This window comes from Podarcis gaigeae (genome assembly GCF_964106915.1).
Source record: "Podarcis gaigeae genome assembly, chromosome: 5".
NCBI classification, from domain to species: domain Eukaryota; kingdom Metazoa; phylum Chordata; class Lepidosauria; order Squamata; family Lacertidae; genus Podarcis; species Podarcis gaigeae.
The window spans coordinates 95,482,708-95,500,836 of NC_139681.1; the positions used below are offsets into that span (position 1 = coordinate 95,482,708).

Below are 18,129 nucleotides of genomic sequence, written 5' to 3' on the forward strand. Positions count from 1 at the left end.
ATTCCTCCAACTCCCGCTATTCTTTCCTTCAACCACAGAAGTTAAGAGTAATATGGAGGTGGAGGGACACCAAGACCACTGTGGTTTGAAACAACAGCAGAGGTTTGAGTAAAGCAAGGATGGAGGGATCCTGAGCAATTGTTATTCATTTATTTTTAAAAACTGTTTCAAGGAGAAACAGCAGAGATTGGTAGTACATAGAGGTGTACACTAAAACACCAACACAACATAGGCTTTCTAACTCCCTTCAGGCTGTATTCAAACCTTATTTGAAACTGCCACTCCCCACCCCAGACCCCAATGTGCAGAGACTGACCCATCTCTGGAACCTACCCAAGCTGGGTAGGTCCAGTAACTCAAAGAGCAAACTTCTTTATAAAAATATAATAAAGTTTTATTAAAAGAAGGCTACAGGGTTTTAAAAATGAGAGATTTCTGGTAGCAGCGCAAAGTAAAGTACGGCAACTTGGAAGCTTAAAAATAACAAAGCTCTCTTATCTCACTTTGTTCTAGCTTTTAGGATTGTTACCAATTTTGGATGGTATAAAAGTTTTAATTATGCTAATATGTGGTGGCTGGTTAATTTCGTACTTTTTGAAGAGTATTTTCTGAGAAAGTGGCTTATAAATGTATCAAATAAACAAATAAATAGTATGGACTGACAAAGAGCAACTTTTTGCGGAAGAGGCTAAATGACTAAACAACAACATAACCAACACACATAACACAATATTTAAATATAAAAATGACAAGCTCTTCTTAATACTGAAAAGCACAAACCCATGTTGACTACAGCATTAGAATGGTTGGGGCATGGTAGCACCAGAGCTTGTCTCCCTTCTGTTTCACTGACCTTGGTGCTTTCCTGCTCTTCTTGCTCACAATGTGCACCTTGATCTGGTGTGGAAAACCTTGGCCCGCCACATGTTGCAGAACTACAACTCCCACCAGCCCCAGGAAGTACAGCCAGTGACCAGCACTGTTAGGAGTTGCAGTTCTGCATCACCTAGAAGGCCAGAGGCTTTGCCCACCTGCACTGCACTATGTTGCAAGCAGATTATTTCTTCTATCGTTTTTTTTGTAGCAAAATGTGCCGCATAGCAACTGCTAGATCTACCTGTGTGTGGCCAAAGGTACCATGCTTGGAATGAAATAATCCTGATTAACTAATTCATTTAATTAAATTTTCATTTTAATTCCATAATTTATGAATGTAGGAGTTTCATCTCGCCCTACTTTGTGTTTGATTGTAGCCGTTGCATTTACCATTTAAACCTACCTGAAAATGAATTTATTGTTTATACTTAAAGTTTCTTACTTTGGGGGGAAATAAATAAAAACCATTGTTCACATGAGTCTGAGTTATTACTGAGAAATAAATACCTTAGCAAGAATGTCTTCATGAATCTTCACCCCAATCCACCACATTAGACAAAGTTATAGTAAGAAGTAAGTATCATAATGAAAGTATCTTCACAAATCTTCAACCCAATCTGCCATGCACCACCAATGAGAAGAAGCTGAGGAAGTCCAGGAGGTTGGTGCCTGCGTGACCAGAGCTGTTTCAGGAAGTCCAGAAACAGAAGAACCACCAGCAGAGCAATCAAAAATGCCGATATCTCCATACCCCTCCTGCCTTCTATTTCTCCTTGATTCTTTCTAGGATGCCTGGTTAGGTTCCATTTTCTTCCTTTGCTTTTCTCAGGGACGTCAGCACTTCTCTTTGCCGGAGCACACTAGAGAAAGTCCAGTGAACAGGATGACTCCTCCTGCTGGAATGGAGAGGCAGGGCCCTTCAAGTATTTTGCCTCTTCTTCCAGAAGGAGAAGCTATCCTATCCTCCAGTTCTGCCCTGCCTCTGGTCAGGTTGGCAGGTTCCTTTTTTGAGTGAGGAAAACTTTTTCCTTACTCTGTACCACCGTCATTGTGATTTCTCTTTTGCCTTCCTTTTTTGGCTAGGGTTCCTATATTTCAAAAATCCAGACACAAGAGTTCTTGAGCTTTGGGGGGCAGGGCAAAGTTGTTGAGCTGCTGACATGGGTTGCCATATGTCCAAATTTTCCCAGACATACAGCAATTTCTGCCCACTGTTTTTGCCTCTTCCATGTGTTTCTTGTCTGCTGAAGTTGACTGAGGCTTGGGGTTGTGTGTGTGTGTGTGTATTCCTGTAGGGCTTTTTTCTTTTCTCCTTCCTCCTCCTTTCATTTATGCAGGAGGGAATTAACAGACCTTGTCTGTGTGGGCACTTTGTGTCCTTGAGGCAGGAGAATTGACGGGGCCTGCAGTACCCACATAGAATGATAGAATTGTAGACTTGGAAGTTGCCATGAGGGTCACCCAGTCCAACTCCCTGCAATGCAGGAATCTTTTGCCCAACGTGGGGCTTGAACCCGCGCCCCTGAGATTAAAAGTCTCCAGCTACACCAAGCTATACCAAGCTCATCCTCCATCATGTGGGAGCGTCACTCACTCTAAGGCAGCAGTTCTCAACCTGTGAGTCCCCAGATGTTGTTGGACTACAACTCCCATCATCCCTGAGCTCTGGCCTTGCTAGGTAGGGATGGTGGCAGTTGTAGTCCAACAACGTCTGGGGGCCCACAGGTTGAGAACTGCTGCCTAAGCGAACACATCCATGGTTCTCCCCAGCATACTGTGGACTGATTTTTGTTGTTGTTGTTGTTGTTGTTTTTGTTTTTTGTGTGTGTGTGTGTGTGTGTGTGTGTGTGTGTTTGCAATGGGGAAAGAGAACGTAGAACATCAAGGCTTTTCTGATGGGACCCACAATACACTTCCATTGGGACCTAGAGCTGTATTTCCTTGGGCACGCCTCCTTCTAAGGCTGTCTGCTGCTTCTGATTCATTTGTCTGCTTTGCTTCACTCCCAATGGCGCACAAGCCAAATACTTTAGCAGGCAATCTTCAAAGCCATGGCTGGCCATAGCATGAAGCAGTTTGCTTCAGTGGAAGGTTGTCCGGAGTAGCGTCAGGCACCGTCCACCAGTGCCAAATGCTGCCCACCAACCATTACTCCCCAGCTACTTTTTACTCCAGGCGGTTGGGGAGAAGGGGCAAGGGGTGAGGTGGTGGTTTCCCTAACATGACCAAAAAAATGGTCTTGCACTATGGACCCCCACCAGCATCACCTTGCGACGAGCTGCCACAACCTCCCCTGCCACCTTCTCTCCACCTGCCAAAGCTGCTGCTAAGAGCAGCAATGACACAACCAGCTGCTTTCAAGTTCTCTCTCTTTGTGTGTCCTTGAAGCTCATTTTTGACCAGGCTGAACAAACTGAAGCCTGAGTAAACGGCTGAGTAGGGTGAGAGAGCCTGAGTAGGGTGAGAGAGGCCCTTAGTTGGGGGGTTGGGGGTGTTCAGTTTATGGAAGTCTAGGATGCCTTTATTGAAACACATTTGTAAGCTCCCTAAAGATCTTTGGTTTGGTTTAAAAGGAGAATGAAAGTAAAAGAACTACCGGAGCTAGTGTGCTATAGTCCTGTCTGACTTCTCCCTCCCACTGCAGCAGCATGCTTCCCTATATTTATCATCTGCAGGGTTCACATTTCTCCTCTCTCCACCCCAAACGCCATTCATAGCTGTGACTTGGTTCATTGACTAAAAGCTTCAAGAGGGGAGCGTGGCAGGCTGCTTTCTCCAGTAGGGCCTGGAGATGGAAGTGGTTCTTCCTCCTCACGTGTTGGCCTTCCCTCCTGCTGCTTCCTGATTGGACCAGTCTCTTCCTCTGACAGGTGAGTGGCTGCACTCTGCCCATGCTCAGAGGCTCCTTTTCTGACCATCCTCAGCCTCTGCCCTGGTGCTCCCCTCCTGGATCTGGATACAGAATGAGGGCCAAAGGACAAGGAGCAGCTGATAAATGGATTGGAGGCAAAGCAAGTGAGAGTGACCGCCATGAATTGAGAGGAAGAAAAAGAATATGGGAAATAAATCTGGCAACAAATCTGTCTGTCTGTCTGTCTGTCTGTCTGTCTGTCTCTCTCTCTCTCTCTCTCTCTCTCTCTCTCTCTCTCTCTCTCTCTCTCATCCCCCACCCCGCCTTCTGCTGCAAATGAGATGGCACAGCAAACAATTGCAAACAATGATTATTGTATATACTTATATTGTATATGCTTATTATTATTGTATATACTCATTGTACTTAATCCGAAAGGTGGTGCATCCCAAACTGCTAGCACATGACCCTCAGGTCGTGACCCTTCTAACTGTACAATTCTATGATTCTTGTAAGGGCAATTGCTTAAAAATATTGGGAGAACAGTATTATTTTTAATGGGAACAATATTATATTTTGTACAGTGGTACCTCAGGTTAAGTACTTAATTCATTCCGGAGGTCTGTTCTTAACCTGAAACTGTTCTTAACCTGAAACACCACTTTAGCTAATGGGGCCTCCTGCTGCTGCCGCGCCGCCGGAGCTCAATTTCTGTTCTTATCCTGAAGCAAAGTTCTTAACCTGAAGCACTATTTCTGGGTTAGCGGAGTGTGTAACCTGAAGCGTATGTAACCTGAAGCGTATGTAACCCGAGGTACCACTCTATCATGGCATCTGTGAGTGTGGGACACCATTTCCATGACAACAAAGGAAGATAAAACACAGGGTTTTGTACATTATGGCTCCCCTCTCTCCTAAGCTGCTTCAATCTTCCAGGGACTGGTGAGCTGCACCCAAGAGTAAAAGAGTAACGGAGCTTGTGGATATAATCTCAGAAACATTGTTTATTATCTTTGAGGTCCCTGCAGACCCATCTTCAAAAAAGGGGGGGGGAGAAGACCTACCTAACGACCAACCAGTGAGCTTGATATCAATACCAGGAAAGATCCTAGAACAGATATGTTAAGTTGTGGGTGGACATATGAGACGACACAGCGATTCTTCAAACAGCTCTTGTTTATTCACAGGCCAGAACAGAACTGAACTGAAGGGTTCAGTCAGCCTGCTTATATAGAGCTTCAGAACGTTACTGTAACAACTTTCTAAAACTATCCAATCACTGAACGTCACTTTCGATCCTTCATTTGTATAACTATCTACAGTATCCCCCTGCTGGCCCAGGGTGAGAACTTCAGTATATAACAAGATAATTATACGGTCAGTCTGTGAGGAGTTAGAAAAGGATGCTGTGATTACTAAGAACAGGCATGGGTTTCTCAGAAATAAGTCATGCCAGACCAATCTGATTTCTTTCTTTTTCTTTCTTTCTTTTTTAATTTTTAATTTGTTTTATTTTCCATTCTTTATAATCACACTTTCATCCAGGGATGTCGAATAACTTACCAAAAAAATCATTCAGTCGAAAAACTAACAATAACATGCATCAAAATCCTCCTCCTATTAGTTATACATAACAGTATATACTTTTGTCCCTACTCATTTATCCTTTTTTCCCCCCTTCCTCCATCCCCTTTAACCCCTCCCCCCAACACTTGTTCTCTCTTCAGATCTTTAACCATATGCACAGATTATTCATTCTAATTTGGATGCTTGGGTTGGCTTCCCCCCGTGCTATCCAATTCCTATAGCTTGTCCATTTATTCAAAATCTTTTGACATTTGTTTTCCCATGTATCTTCCGTCATTACCTGTTCAAATATGTCAGATTGTATATAGTCAAAAACATAGTCATTCCATTTTTCCATTTTCCATTTATCCTTTTCTTTCCATCCTAATGCAATAACAAGCATACCAGCTAAGATCAAAATTTTATACCAATCTTGCTCTTTTCTTTCTATTTTACTATTCCCCAGTATTCCTGAAATACACTTCTCTATTGCCTTCTATCTTAACCTGAAATACTTCAGAAATAATCTTTATAATCTTTTGTCAATATTCCTTTAAACAAATACACTCCCACCACATAAGTGCATATACCCCTAACTCTTGACAACAATGCCAACACTTAGGACTCAATCCTTTAACTATATATGCCAGTTGCGCTGGGGTTCTATACCATTTCAATAGGAATTTCCTACTTAATTTTTTATATTTATCCATTTTTATTTTATCTATACTCTTCATCATCTCTTGGACAGTATTCAAATGAAACAGCCCTTCCCGCTCCCATTTATTCTGAATTACCCTTATGTAATGGGGATTGGGGTTGCTTGTGAGTAAGGCACAAACTGCTCCAAGCTGAGTAGTTTGGTTAAAACTTTCCCCTGGCTGGACAGCCTGTACTAGGTGGCTGTCTCAATCACTGGCAGAATCCGTCAGTGGGCGTTTCCTGAATTTCCTCCAACATAAAAGTTCTTTGACACCAAGTCTCCACCTAGCCTCCCTGCGCGGAAGCTTTCTGCGCAGAGTGGGCGTCCCAAGGGGAGGTCCTGTGCTCTCCCCGCTGGTCTCGCTGGAACAGTCCCGGAGCCTTACCCCAAAGCTCCCTCAGCCTGCCCTTTCTCCCTGGCGTCACGTCTATTTCCTTCCCCAGCGGAAGCTCTCCCTCTCTCCTTGCTGGTTCCCTCTCCAGCGTCATTGGGGAGCCTTACCATCACCCTTGGCTCCGATGGCAGTTCCCTGACACCTTATCATCCTTTCCTTATTTCTTACCATTAATTTATATACCATGCCTGCTATCCCTTTCTCTGTTATTTGTCTTTTGTTACGTATTTCATCAATTACTGATCCTGAACTCATCATATCCTCTATTTTTTCTGCTTCTGTTCATTTATATAGCCCTTGCATTTTCAACCAATATTGTTTTCCTACTTTCTCCAAAATGCTATTTTTTGTCCTTAACTTCACGTCTTCATCTAACAGATCTTTTAATTTATTAAATCCATGTTCTTCTAATTTCTGTTAATATTTAATGCTGTATTGTTTTCAACACTTGATTGGAGGCCACCCAGAGTGGCTGGGGAGGCTCAGCCAGATGGGCGGGGTATTAATCATCATCATCATCATCATCTACATACATACATACATACATACCCATCTGGGTGGCTCCCAACACAATAAAAACACAATAAAACATCAAACATTAAAAATGTCCCTAAACAGGGCTGCCTTCAGATGTCTTCTAAAAGTCAGTTTTTTTATTTATTTGACATCTGATGGGCAGGTGCCACAGGGCAGGCGCCACTACCGAGAAGGGCCCTTTGCCTGGTATACAACTACCCTAAATTTGATCCAGAAAACTCTTATGTTCTTATGTTAATTTCAGATAAAATGAGCAAGTCAGGGCAGAACATCATATTCAGTGCAAAGGAAGGGGAGAGAAATGTGCTGGTCCCTGTTTTATTATGTCCTGGAGTGGGGAATAGCACAGATTTTATAAGGATGAGGGTTCATTGTAACCCTTGGTACAGGGTCTTGATTAAGTTTTTTCACTCCTTCTGGCAGCTGGAAGCTGAATGTCCTCAACAGGCTGGTCAGGAAGATGAAGATTTTGATCTTTGCCTGCTGCATTCCCAAACATATGCGAGACCCTGAGGATGGGACAAGTGAAAGACAGCAGGTGAATAATAACTTACTTTCCATTCGCGGGGGGGGGGGGGGGTTCAGCCGGAACTCACTGGGTCTCAGTTCCAGCATCTCTCAGGTGGGCCATTCTAAGAGAACGAGGGAGATTCACAGTGAGTTCCGGCACCTCCTTTTCTAGAAAAATTACACTGTCTCCAGATATTATTTTATAACTTTGAAATACTCCACTTAATATTTTGTAAAACCAAGCCCAACTACTAGTCGCAGATTCATAGAATCGTAGAGTTGGAAGGAGTTGGGTCAAGGAAATAACCAGGACTCCTGTCTCCTTTAGAGCTCAAAGGAGGGATAGGGCAGGGTGGTGGCAAAGTCTGAGATGCTTCAGGTTGCTGGTTGTGAAGACCCTGAAAGTGTATGTGCATCTGCAGAGTCACCATCACAAGCTTCCCCAAAGTTGCCACTTCCTTTCTCATTCCTGTTCTGGTGAGTCACAGAGCCACTGCTCCTGCCAGAGTGCTATCTACTTTCTCTTGCATGTGCTGATTATGATGTCATTTCCTGTGAGTAGCCCAATATGCATGTCTACACATCAAAACATAGCTTGGTCTTCTGCATTTACCTGCACCAAATGGCAGGTATTCTTCTCGAGCCACATATTGACCATCCTTGTCCAAGAAATGATTTGGGTTGAACTCTGCAGGTGTCTCCCATCGTGTGGGATCAAGGAGAACAGAGTGCAGGTCAGGAAAGATACCAGTCGTCTGTAAAGAAGAAACCATTGTCATTGAATACACTAAGATCAACACATTTCTGAACTGTCCCTCAATATGCCAGGGGAGGGAAGTCATAGAATCATAGAATCATAGAGTTGGAAGAGACCACAAGGGCCATCGAGTCCAACCCCCTGCCAAGCAGGAAACACCATCAGAGCACTCCTGACATATGGTTGTCAAGCCTCTGCTTAAAGACCTCCAAAGAAGGAGACTCCACCACACTCCTTGGCAGCAAATTCCACGGTCGAACAGCTCTTACTGTCAGGAAGTTCTTCATAATGTTTAGGTGGAATCTTCTTTCTTGTAGTTTGGAACCATTGCTCCGTGTCCGCTTCTCTGGAGCAGCAGAAAATAATCTTTCTCCCTCCTCTATGTGACATCCTTTTATATATTTGAACATGGCTATCATATCACCCCTTAACCTCCTCTTCTCCTGGCTAAACATGCCCAGCTCCCTTAGCCGTTCCTCATAAGGCATCGTTTCCAGGCCTTTGACCATTTTGGTTGCCCTCCTCTGGACCCGTTCCAGTTTGTCAGTGTCCTTCTTGAACTGTGGTGCCCAGAACTGGACACAGTACTCCAGGTGAGGTCTGACCAGAGCAGAATACAGTGGCACTATTGCTTCCCTTGATCTAGATGCTATACTCCTATTGATGCAGCCCAGAATTGCATTGGCTTTTTTAGCTGCCATGTCACACTGTTGGCTCATGTCAAGTTTGTGGTCAACCAAGACTCCTAGATCCTTTTCACATGTACTGCTCTCAAGCCAGGTGTCACCCATCTTGTATTTGTGCCTCTCATATATTTTTTTGCCCAAGTGCAATACTTTACATTTCTCCCTGTTAAAATTCATCTTGTTTGTTTTGGCCCAGTTCTCTAATCTGTCAAGGTCGTTTTGAAGTGTGATCCTGTCCTCTGGGTTGTTAGCCACCCCTCCAGTGGCCAGATTCATCCTCAGCTTTTCTCCCTATTAAAACCTACCTCCTTCTCCCCACCCTTCTTTTAAAAAGAAAGCCCAACATCCAGACTGAGACCTCTGGCCAATAACGGCCAAAGGCTGATTCAGTTCTGAAACTTCTTCTGAACTCAGTATCCCTGTTTGTGTATTTCCTCCTGGTCAAGTACCAACGTTATTAGAGGAAACACAAAATTGCAGTATTCTAAGCATATAAATATTTGAATTTATGTATTGCATTTAGGGAAGCCTGATGGAAAAAGAAAACCTCAAATCAATAAATACAACTATGTGTTTGTGTGTGTGGAGACTATGTGATGCCATGCATTTATGAGCATTTTGGAAACATGATAACTTTGAAGAATTACTGTTGTGATTGTGCAGATGTATGATATGGGGTATCCTCATAAATCTCTTGGTCCAGCAACTCTTCCACATGTGCCTGTCTTAAAATCAGCAGAGTGATCAGTCAGTGCAGCCTCCTTGGAAACACATTTGAAGGGCTGGTTGCATACGAAAGGCAATAAAACATTCATGGAAATAAGAAAGACCAGTCAAGTAAGTTGTTTACTTGAGCAGGCTATAAAATGCATAATGGTTTCATTTTACAAGCATTTCCAGGCACGCCTTGGTTGTGCTGGTCGATGATCTCTAGCGGGCTAGGGACAAAGGTGAGAGCTGTTTCCTAGTTAGTTCTGCTGGATCTCTCAGTGGCTTTTGACACCATCGACCATAACATCCTTCTGGACTGTCTAGAGGGGCTGGGAGATGGGGGCACTGTTATACAGTGGTTCCGCTCCTTTCTCCTGGGCCGTGTCCAGAAAGTAGTGTTGGGGGATGAGTGTTCAGACCCCTGGGCTCTCTCTTGTGGGGTGCCTCAGGGTTCTGTCCTTTCCCCCATGCTTTTTAACATCTACATGCAGCCGCTGGGAGAGATCATCAGGGGGTTGGGGCTGGGTGTTCATCAATATGCAGATGATACCCAGCTCTACCTCTCTTTCAAATTAGAATCAGTGAAGGCGGTGAAGGTCCTGTGTGAGTGTCTGGAGGTGGTTGTAGGATGGATGGCAGCTAACAAATTGAGGTTGAATCCAGACAAGACAGAAGTACTGTTTGGGGGGACAGGAGGTGGGCAGGTGTGGAGGACTCCCAGTTGCACAGCCTCGGAGTTATTTTGGACCCACAGCTGTCCATGGAGGTGCAGGTCAGTTCTGTGTCCAGGGCAGCTGTTTACCAGCTCCATCTGGTACACAGGCTGAGACCCTACCTGCCCGTGGACTGTCTCACCAGAGTGCTGCATGCTCTAGTTATCTCTCGCTTGGACTACTGCAGTGCGCTCTATGTGGGGCTACCTTTGAAGGTGACCTGGAAACTACAACTAATCCAGAATGCTCTGTGATACTTCAGGTTCTCAAATGAAAATGGAAATGAAAGTCGAGGCAGCAATGCAAAGAAATTGGCCAGGGACCTAAGAGGTTTGGATGCAGAGCAAACTCTCTTTGTTGTGTGTAATGTTGCTGAACAGCTCAGAAGAGTGTGCAAATGAGAACCTGAAGTAAGTTGCTATTTCTCTCTTTCCCTGGCCAGGAGATGGAAGGAGCAAGGAATGAAAAGGTGAATAAAGATTTGAGGATTTTTTAAAGTGTGGTGGTTGGTGGGAAATGCGTTCATCTGGGAATTCAGAACTCTGCATGACAAAGTCAGAAGCCATGGTGGCTTAAGGGTTTTTGTGACAGTCCCAGCATTTTCAGAGCAGTTGAAGAGTATGCAGGAATACCTGATGTTCTCCAACCACCATCTCAAACACCTTTGCTAAGAAAGGTGTGTTGGCAGCCCGTCTATAGTTATTACACTCCATTGGGTCTAGAGTGGGATTTTTGAGAAGTGGAACACCACCACCTCTTTAAGCGCAACAGGCACTACTCCATCACACTACCACACCTCTGATCGATCCAATCACCCCACCCCAGTTAGCTTTAAGAAGGCAGGATGGATGTGGATAGAATGAGCCGGTGGTTAGGCACATCACTTCAAGTGTCATGTCCACATCCTCAGGATGCATTAAACATAATAATAATAATACAGTGGTACCTTGGTTTACGAACTTAATCCATTCCAGAAGTCCATTCTTAAACCAAAGTGTTTTTAAACCAAGGCGTGCTTCTCTGAAGTCTCTCAGCCTCACTCACCTCACAGAGTGTTTGTTGTGGGGGAGGAAGGGAAAGGAGATTGTGAGCCGCTTTGAGATTCCTTAAGGGGGGATATCAAATCCAAACTCCTCCTCCTCTTCTTCTTCTTCTTCTTCTTCCCAAAGCAGTGGGGGACTCAATTTACAAATGGAACACACTCAACAGGAAGTGGAACATGTTCTGTTTCCAAGGCAAAGTTCACAAACCAAAACACCTACTTCCAGGTTTGCAGCATTCTTAATCCAAGTTGTTCATAAACTAAGCTGTTCTTAAACCAAGGTACCACTGTAACAGAATAATAATCATAGAATTGTAGAGTTGTAGAGTTGAAAGGGACAACAAGGGTCAATGCAGGATTTTTTTCCCCACATGGGGCTCAAACCCACAACCCTGAGATTATTAATTGGAATTGATTCCACAATACTGGGCCTGACAATTTGTAGGACATCTCAGTTGGCACAGTCTCAATAGCAGCATCTAAATTGCTGCAGAGCCAAGCAACTTTATCTTTAAAATGTTTAGCTATCTGGTTACAGCTAGTCACCATGTGTTCAGGAGATCCACCCTGCCAGTCAGAAGTTACCAACCTCTTGACACAGAATAACTCTGCTCAATTGTTCCCCGAGGATGTAATGGAGGCAGCAAAGTAGGATAAAACTGCTGCCCTTGCCACCACATTGTAGGCCCTATTACAAGCCAGGACATGTGCTTCAGCAGCTCATAAGTGAGATTTATGCCACTTATGATCCAGCCCTATATGCTCTTGATATACAAGAATGCAGCTGTTACCTTGGGAATAAGAAAACCATGTATCTTCACATCCTTTGTCGTTTGCCTGGGAATTCCACCTCCAAAGGCATATTTAAAGCGCTGCATTTCATGAATCACAGCATTGGTGTAGGGCAGTTTCTTCTTATCTTGATAGCAGATTGTGTGAGAAGAACCTAAAGCATCTTCTATCTCCTTGTGGACTTTATCTGAAGAAAATGATGGAAATGTATTGTTTATTTTGACAAGAACATTTTTTCCCCAGCATATTTATTTACCATGAAATTATTCTGAGAAGATATATGAATGAATCTCAGTTTATAGCCCATTTATATTATAATATTATATATTGCATTTATAGCCCATATTTTCCTCCAAGGACTTCAATGCAATATACATGGTTCTTCCACTCTTTTTAAATCTCATTAGTAACCTGGGAGAATAGGTTAATCTGAAAAATATGGACTAGTCTAAGGCCACCCAGAGGGTTTCATAGCTGTATTAATATTTGAACCTGGGTTTTCTCAATCCTAGTTTGACCTTCTAACTGCTACTTCCACTGGTGGGTCAAGGTGGTTGCACTACCAGGATTTTCCCCGACCTAAAGTGGGTTGCAACACCAGCACTGCCACCATATAAATATCTGGTAAAAAATTAAGGAGTGCTCCTCCCCAAACATTTTTCAGCTAAAGGTGAGTTCCTAGGTCTGGAAAGTTGAAAAATTCCCTAATCTCAGCTGCTACTTATATTTGGAAAGATATCATGGCCTACGAAAATGTCACAAGGGATTGAGCAGGTCTACCAGAATTCTTCCAAGCTGGAAGGGCAGCGAGTAAGAAAAAACATGACTTCATTAAGTCATAATCTGTGCATTGGTCAACATTTCATTTTGGTTGCAGAGTTTTAGAAGGAGCATGGCTTGGGGGTTGTCATGAAGGGAGCCTGGATTTCTGGATTCACCATGACATCACTGGCAAAAACATTCATCTCTTTCTCTCCCTTCCTTTGACCATCCCAGTCTTCAAATTGTCTTCCCTCTATTTGCAAAGCCACTCTTCTCTCCTTCAGAAAAACTTTGATGAATTCACTTTAGTCTAACAACAGGGGCACATTCTTGTCCCTTACCCTCTCCTATGAATTTAATTATAAATTGAGACCCTCCATCTCTTATTGTCCCAGTAATCATAGACTGGAAGTATTCTATGGGCATGGGGTGTTCAGGGCAAATTAGGTTTTTACTTCTACCACACTGTTGAGTTTGATTATAAGGTCCAGGATCTGTATAAGGAAACATTTGTGAAGAAGAATGATCTTCCATGAGATCCAGTTACAGATAGGTAGCTGTGTTGGTCTGCCATAGTCAAAACAAAAAATTCCTTCCAGTAGCACCTTAAAGACCAACTAAGTTAGTTCTAGGTATGAGCTTTCATGTGCATGCACACTTCTCAAGAAGGTGTTACTGGAAGGAATTTTTTGTTCTTCCATGAGATGTAAGTCAAAAACATTTAGCTTATTTCAATATGCTCTTGCCTTTTGGCTCCCATTGCAAATGTCTCCCTCTCTCACCTTGGATATCTGGATGATTTGCCAAGAGGAGAAGTGCCCATTTCAGAGAAATGGCGGTTGTTTCTGTCCCTGCTACAAAGAAGTCAAAAATGCATTGGGCCAGGTTGTCTTCATTAAACGTAGACTCTGGATCATTCCTGTTCTGGTGCTGAAAATAAGAAAGGTGACATGTCATTTATATGCCTTATAGTCTGTTCTCCAACACTTACTTTAGCTTCTTTTGCCAACTTTTTGCCCTGTGAGCATTTGAATATATTTGAGTCTCTTTCATTGAGTAGATCAGTGCTTTCCAAACTGTGTGTCACGACAGGTTAGTGTGTCAACTACAGTGTGTAGTTGTGTCGTGTGAATTCTCCCTGGGTTCCTCCTAGGGCTGGAAAGGGGTTCGTTTAACCTCCGGTTTGCTAGTAAAACTGAATTACTCTGTCGTAAAATGATGCATATCTAAAAAGTGTGTCATCAACATGAACAGTTTGAGAAGTTCTGTTGTAGATTATTGTCACAAGGCTCTAGAAGTGTGCATTATTTCTCTTCCAAATGCAGCTGTGTACCATTTAGGAATGTGGGATAGATATGATTCAGGTCACATTTAAAGGCAGAGTGGCTGGGGAAACCCTGGGTGGGGTATAAATAATAAAGTTATTAAAATTATTATTGCTTAATTTGTACTTTTTGAAATAACACCATGCCCAATGAATACAGAGAGATAAATCACAAACTAAACAACTCTGTATATGGTTTGCAAAAATTCCTTAACAATAATGTACAACATTTCAAAACCTTCTAATACATGGAATCTTAAATAATATCTATAATGTCAAAATAATAATGACATACGCAACTCAGTATCTCAAAGCCAAAGTGTCCAAATATTCCTGAAATAAGTGAATCAGAATGACTCTCTGTGTGTATACTTGTGCCGGTGCAATCCCGATGGAACTGCAACAACGGGATACCCAGGATTTCAATCTCTGTTTCTTGAGTCTTCTTCTGGTTGGCCCAAAAAGGAGCTCTAGATCATACATAATATGCTTATAATCTTATAAGGATATTCTTATAAGCATGTTGTGTATTGTTAAGGAATTTTTGCAAACCACATACAGTGGTGCCTCGCAAGACGAAATTAATTTGTTCCGCAATTTTTTCGTCTTGCGAGTTTTTCGTCTTGCGAAGCATGGTTTCCCATAGGAATGCATTGAAAATCAATCAATGCGTTCCTATGGAAACCGCCTTCAGACCAGGTCCGGGGACAGTCTGTCCCCCGACCTCTTCTGAAGGCTGGGGGGGGCAAGGGCCTTTCTTCCCACCCCCAGCATTTTAAAAAACCCCAGGACAGCAGAGGACTTCTCCGCTGTCCCGGGGTTTTTTAAAATGCTGGCGGGTGGCAGCGAAGGTTTCGCTGCCGCCCGCCAGCATTTTAAGATCGCCCCAGACAGCAGACTTCTCCGCTGTCCCGGGGCGATTTTAAAGCCCCCGGGAAGGCAGGCGGGGGGGAGCAAAGACTTTTTTTGCGAAAGTCTTTGCTCCCCCCTGCCTGCCTTCAAAAGCCGTCCGGGATAGCTCTCCCTCTTCTGAAGGCCGGCGGGGGGCAAAAGTCTTTGCTCCCCCCCCCGCCTGCCTTCAAAAGCCGTCCAGGATAGCGGGAAGCGCTTCCCTGCTATCCCGGACCGCTTTTAAAATGCTGGCGGTGGGGAGCAAAGCCTTTCGGCCCCCGCCGGCCTTCCTGGACCTCTTCTGAAGGCCAGGGGGGGAAGGCTTTGCTCCCCACCGCCAGCATTTAAAAGAGGTCCCCGGAGATTTCCCTATGGGCTTTCTTCTTGCGAAGCAAGCCCATAGGGAAATTCATCTTGCGAAGCAACTCGCAAACGGAAAACCCTTTCGTCTTGCGGGTTTTCCGTCTTGCGAGGCATTCGTCTTGCGGGGCACCACTGTACAGAGTTGTTTACTTTTCGAAGCAATACCAGTAGTGAAAATGCAGCCAACCTTCAAAATTCTCATTTCTCTGAATTTTGTAGAGTTGCTATCTAGCCAAGCAATGTGTACAGAAACACACAGAGCATTTGACTCTCAGGATACAGCATTTGTGGCTACTGGTAAGTAATTTCAGGATTACATTACCATTTAACTATGGGGTGCATGGTGTGATATATTTTGATACAGTGTGCCCCACATGTACTCTGAACTCTGCATTGATTAATGAAGCCCTCCTGTTTTATAGTCCTGGTATTCAGTACTTAACTCAATGTCGTTTTCAACTGAGATTCAGGAAAAAAATTGGTGTCCTTGGAAGAGATTAGTATTCACTTATAACAGGGAACATAACGATTCCTTGGATGAACAGCATTCAGTTTCAAAGCAGATACTTACTTTCTCCATCTGAAGTAGATAGAAATCAATGAAATCCTGTGGCTCATGCAGTGACAAAGTCTCCTTATGCTTCTCTATCTCATCCTTTGCAAATGAAATCACCGTATCCAGGCTGGAAAATGCCTTCTTGTGGGGCCCTGGGAGATATCTCATAATCCATGGGAATATTTCATACAGCTAAAGTAAAGATAGCAAAAACGTTGCCATTACCATGAAGAAGCTTGGTCACACTGTTCATGAATCAACTCCTGTGGGCTGGTGCTTAAAGAACATGATCTGGGTTATTCCTCATGCATAGTATATTAGCTTGACTCTCATGGAGAAAAAGGTGGGTGTCAACAGCATCTTCAGAATTCCACAATGACTGGATTATGATAATTAAGCTTGGCTGAAAAGTGGAATGAAAACTAGAGCTTGAAATATATTGCCAGCTTTCAGGCTTCATTCTAAAACTGCACTATTCCAGACCAGAAATGGGGATGGAGAATATGGATAGCAGAGAAATTCAATTTTGCTCAAGTTTCACTCCCCGCTAAGAACCAAATACATAGCTTGTTGTTTACACACACACACACACACACACACACGTATGTATATGCATATGTGTGTGTGTATATGTATGTATAGATATAGGTATAGGTATAGATATATAGATATAGATAGGAGTTCATTTTTCTACATATCAAATTAAACGTGTCACAAACTTTGAAAAATCCAATGACTGCCTTTCTTCTCCTTCCGTCGTTCATATACATATCATAATTTCCTGTGTGTTTTACTATAAAAATTCAAATCAATTTGATCCCCAGGAATGGGGGTGGAAGATACGGACCCTCCTTCGTTGGAGGTATTTAGGCAGAGGTTGGATGGCCATCTGTCTTAGATGCTTTATCTGAGATTCCTGTATAACAGGGGGTTGGACTAGACAACCCTTGGGGTCCCTTCCAACCTTAAAATTCTATGATTCTATGACCTTAAGAGCCAACAACCAGGATACCTTTTTTTCTAGTTCCTTTTTCAAACTTGGCAGGGTAAATCAATTTAAACATGTTGACCTTTGAGCCTAGAGCAGGTGAGGGAAACCTTGGCCATCTATATGTTACTGAACCACAACCCCATCAGAACCAGCCAGCATAGCCAAAAGCCAAGGATGACCAATTGTAGATGAGCAACAGCTGGGGGGCCAGAAGTTCCCCACACCTGGTCCATAGCCAGAATACCATAATTTCTGATTTCTCCCATGTGAAGATATCTGTGCCCCTGATTCCTATGTACCGTTGCCATTAGATACGGTGATCAGACCGTTGTTGTTTAGTCGTTTAGTCATGTCTGACTCTTCGCGACCCCGTGGACCAGAGCACGCCAGGCACTCCTCTCTTCTAGTGCCACCCACAGTTTTGTCAGATTCATGTTGGTAGCTTCTATAACACTGTCCAACCATCTCATCCTCTGTCATCCCCTTGTGCCCCCAATCTTACCCAACATCAGAGTTTTTTCCAGAGACTCTTCTCTTCTCATGAGGTGGCCAAAGTATTGTGGCCTCAGTTTCAGGATCTGTCCTTCCAGTGAGCACTCAGGGTTGATTTCCTTAAGAATGGATAGGTTTGATCTTTTTGCAGTCCATGGGACTCTCAAGAGTCTCCTCCAGCACCACAATTCAAAAACATCAATTCTCTGGCGATCAGCCTTCTTTATTGTCCAGCTCTCACTTCCATACATCACTACTGGGAAAACCATAGCTTTAACTATACGGATCTTTGTTGGCAAGGTGATGTCACTGCTTTTTGAGATGTTATCTAGGTTTATCATCACTTTTCTCCCAAGAAGCAGGCATCTTTTAATTTCGTGACTGCTGTCGCCATCTGCCGTGATCATGGAGCCCCAAAAGGTAAAATCTGTCACTGCCTCCATTTCTTCACCTTCTATTTGCCAGGAGGTGATGGGCCCAGTGGCCATGAACTTCATTTTTTGATGTTGAGCTTTAGACCATATTTTGCACTCTCCTCTTTCACCCTCATTAAAAGGTTCTTTAATTCCTCCTCACTTTATGCTATCAAAGTTGTGTCATCTGTATATCTGT

At 43.4% G+C, this 18,129-nt stretch overlaps 2 protein-coding genes across 2 annotated transcripts in view; both read right to left on the reverse strand.

The window, feature by feature from the left end:
* LOC310844892 (cytochrome P450 2J5-like) overlaps positions 1-1,706 on the reverse strand; it is a 92,488-nt gene extending 90,782 nt beyond the window's left edge. The window contains exon 1 of the mRNA XM_083739629.1: positions 1,628-1,706. The gene's annotated coding sequence lies outside the window, so the exon portion shown is untranslated. The remainder of the gene's footprint in view (positions 1-1,627) is intronic.
* A 5,525-nt stretch (positions 1,707-7,231) lies between these two features.
* Positions 7,232-18,129, reverse strand: part of LOC310844908 (cytochrome P450 2A3-like) — a 28,531-nt gene continuing 17,633 nt past the window's right edge. Inside the window, exons 5-9 of the mRNA XM_083739654.1 lie at positions 16,050-16,226; positions 13,683-13,830; positions 12,138-12,325; positions 8,051-8,192; positions 7,232-7,436 (exon numbers count right to left, since the gene is read on the reverse strand). Of these exons, the coding sequence (XP_083595780.1) occupies positions 7,249-7,436; positions 8,051-8,192; positions 12,138-12,325; positions 13,683-13,830; positions 16,050-16,226 (843 nt within the window). The 3' untranslated portion in view covers positions 7,232-7,248. The remainder of the gene's footprint in view (positions 7,437-8,050; positions 8,193-12,137; positions 12,326-13,682; positions 13,831-16,049; positions 16,227-18,129) is intronic.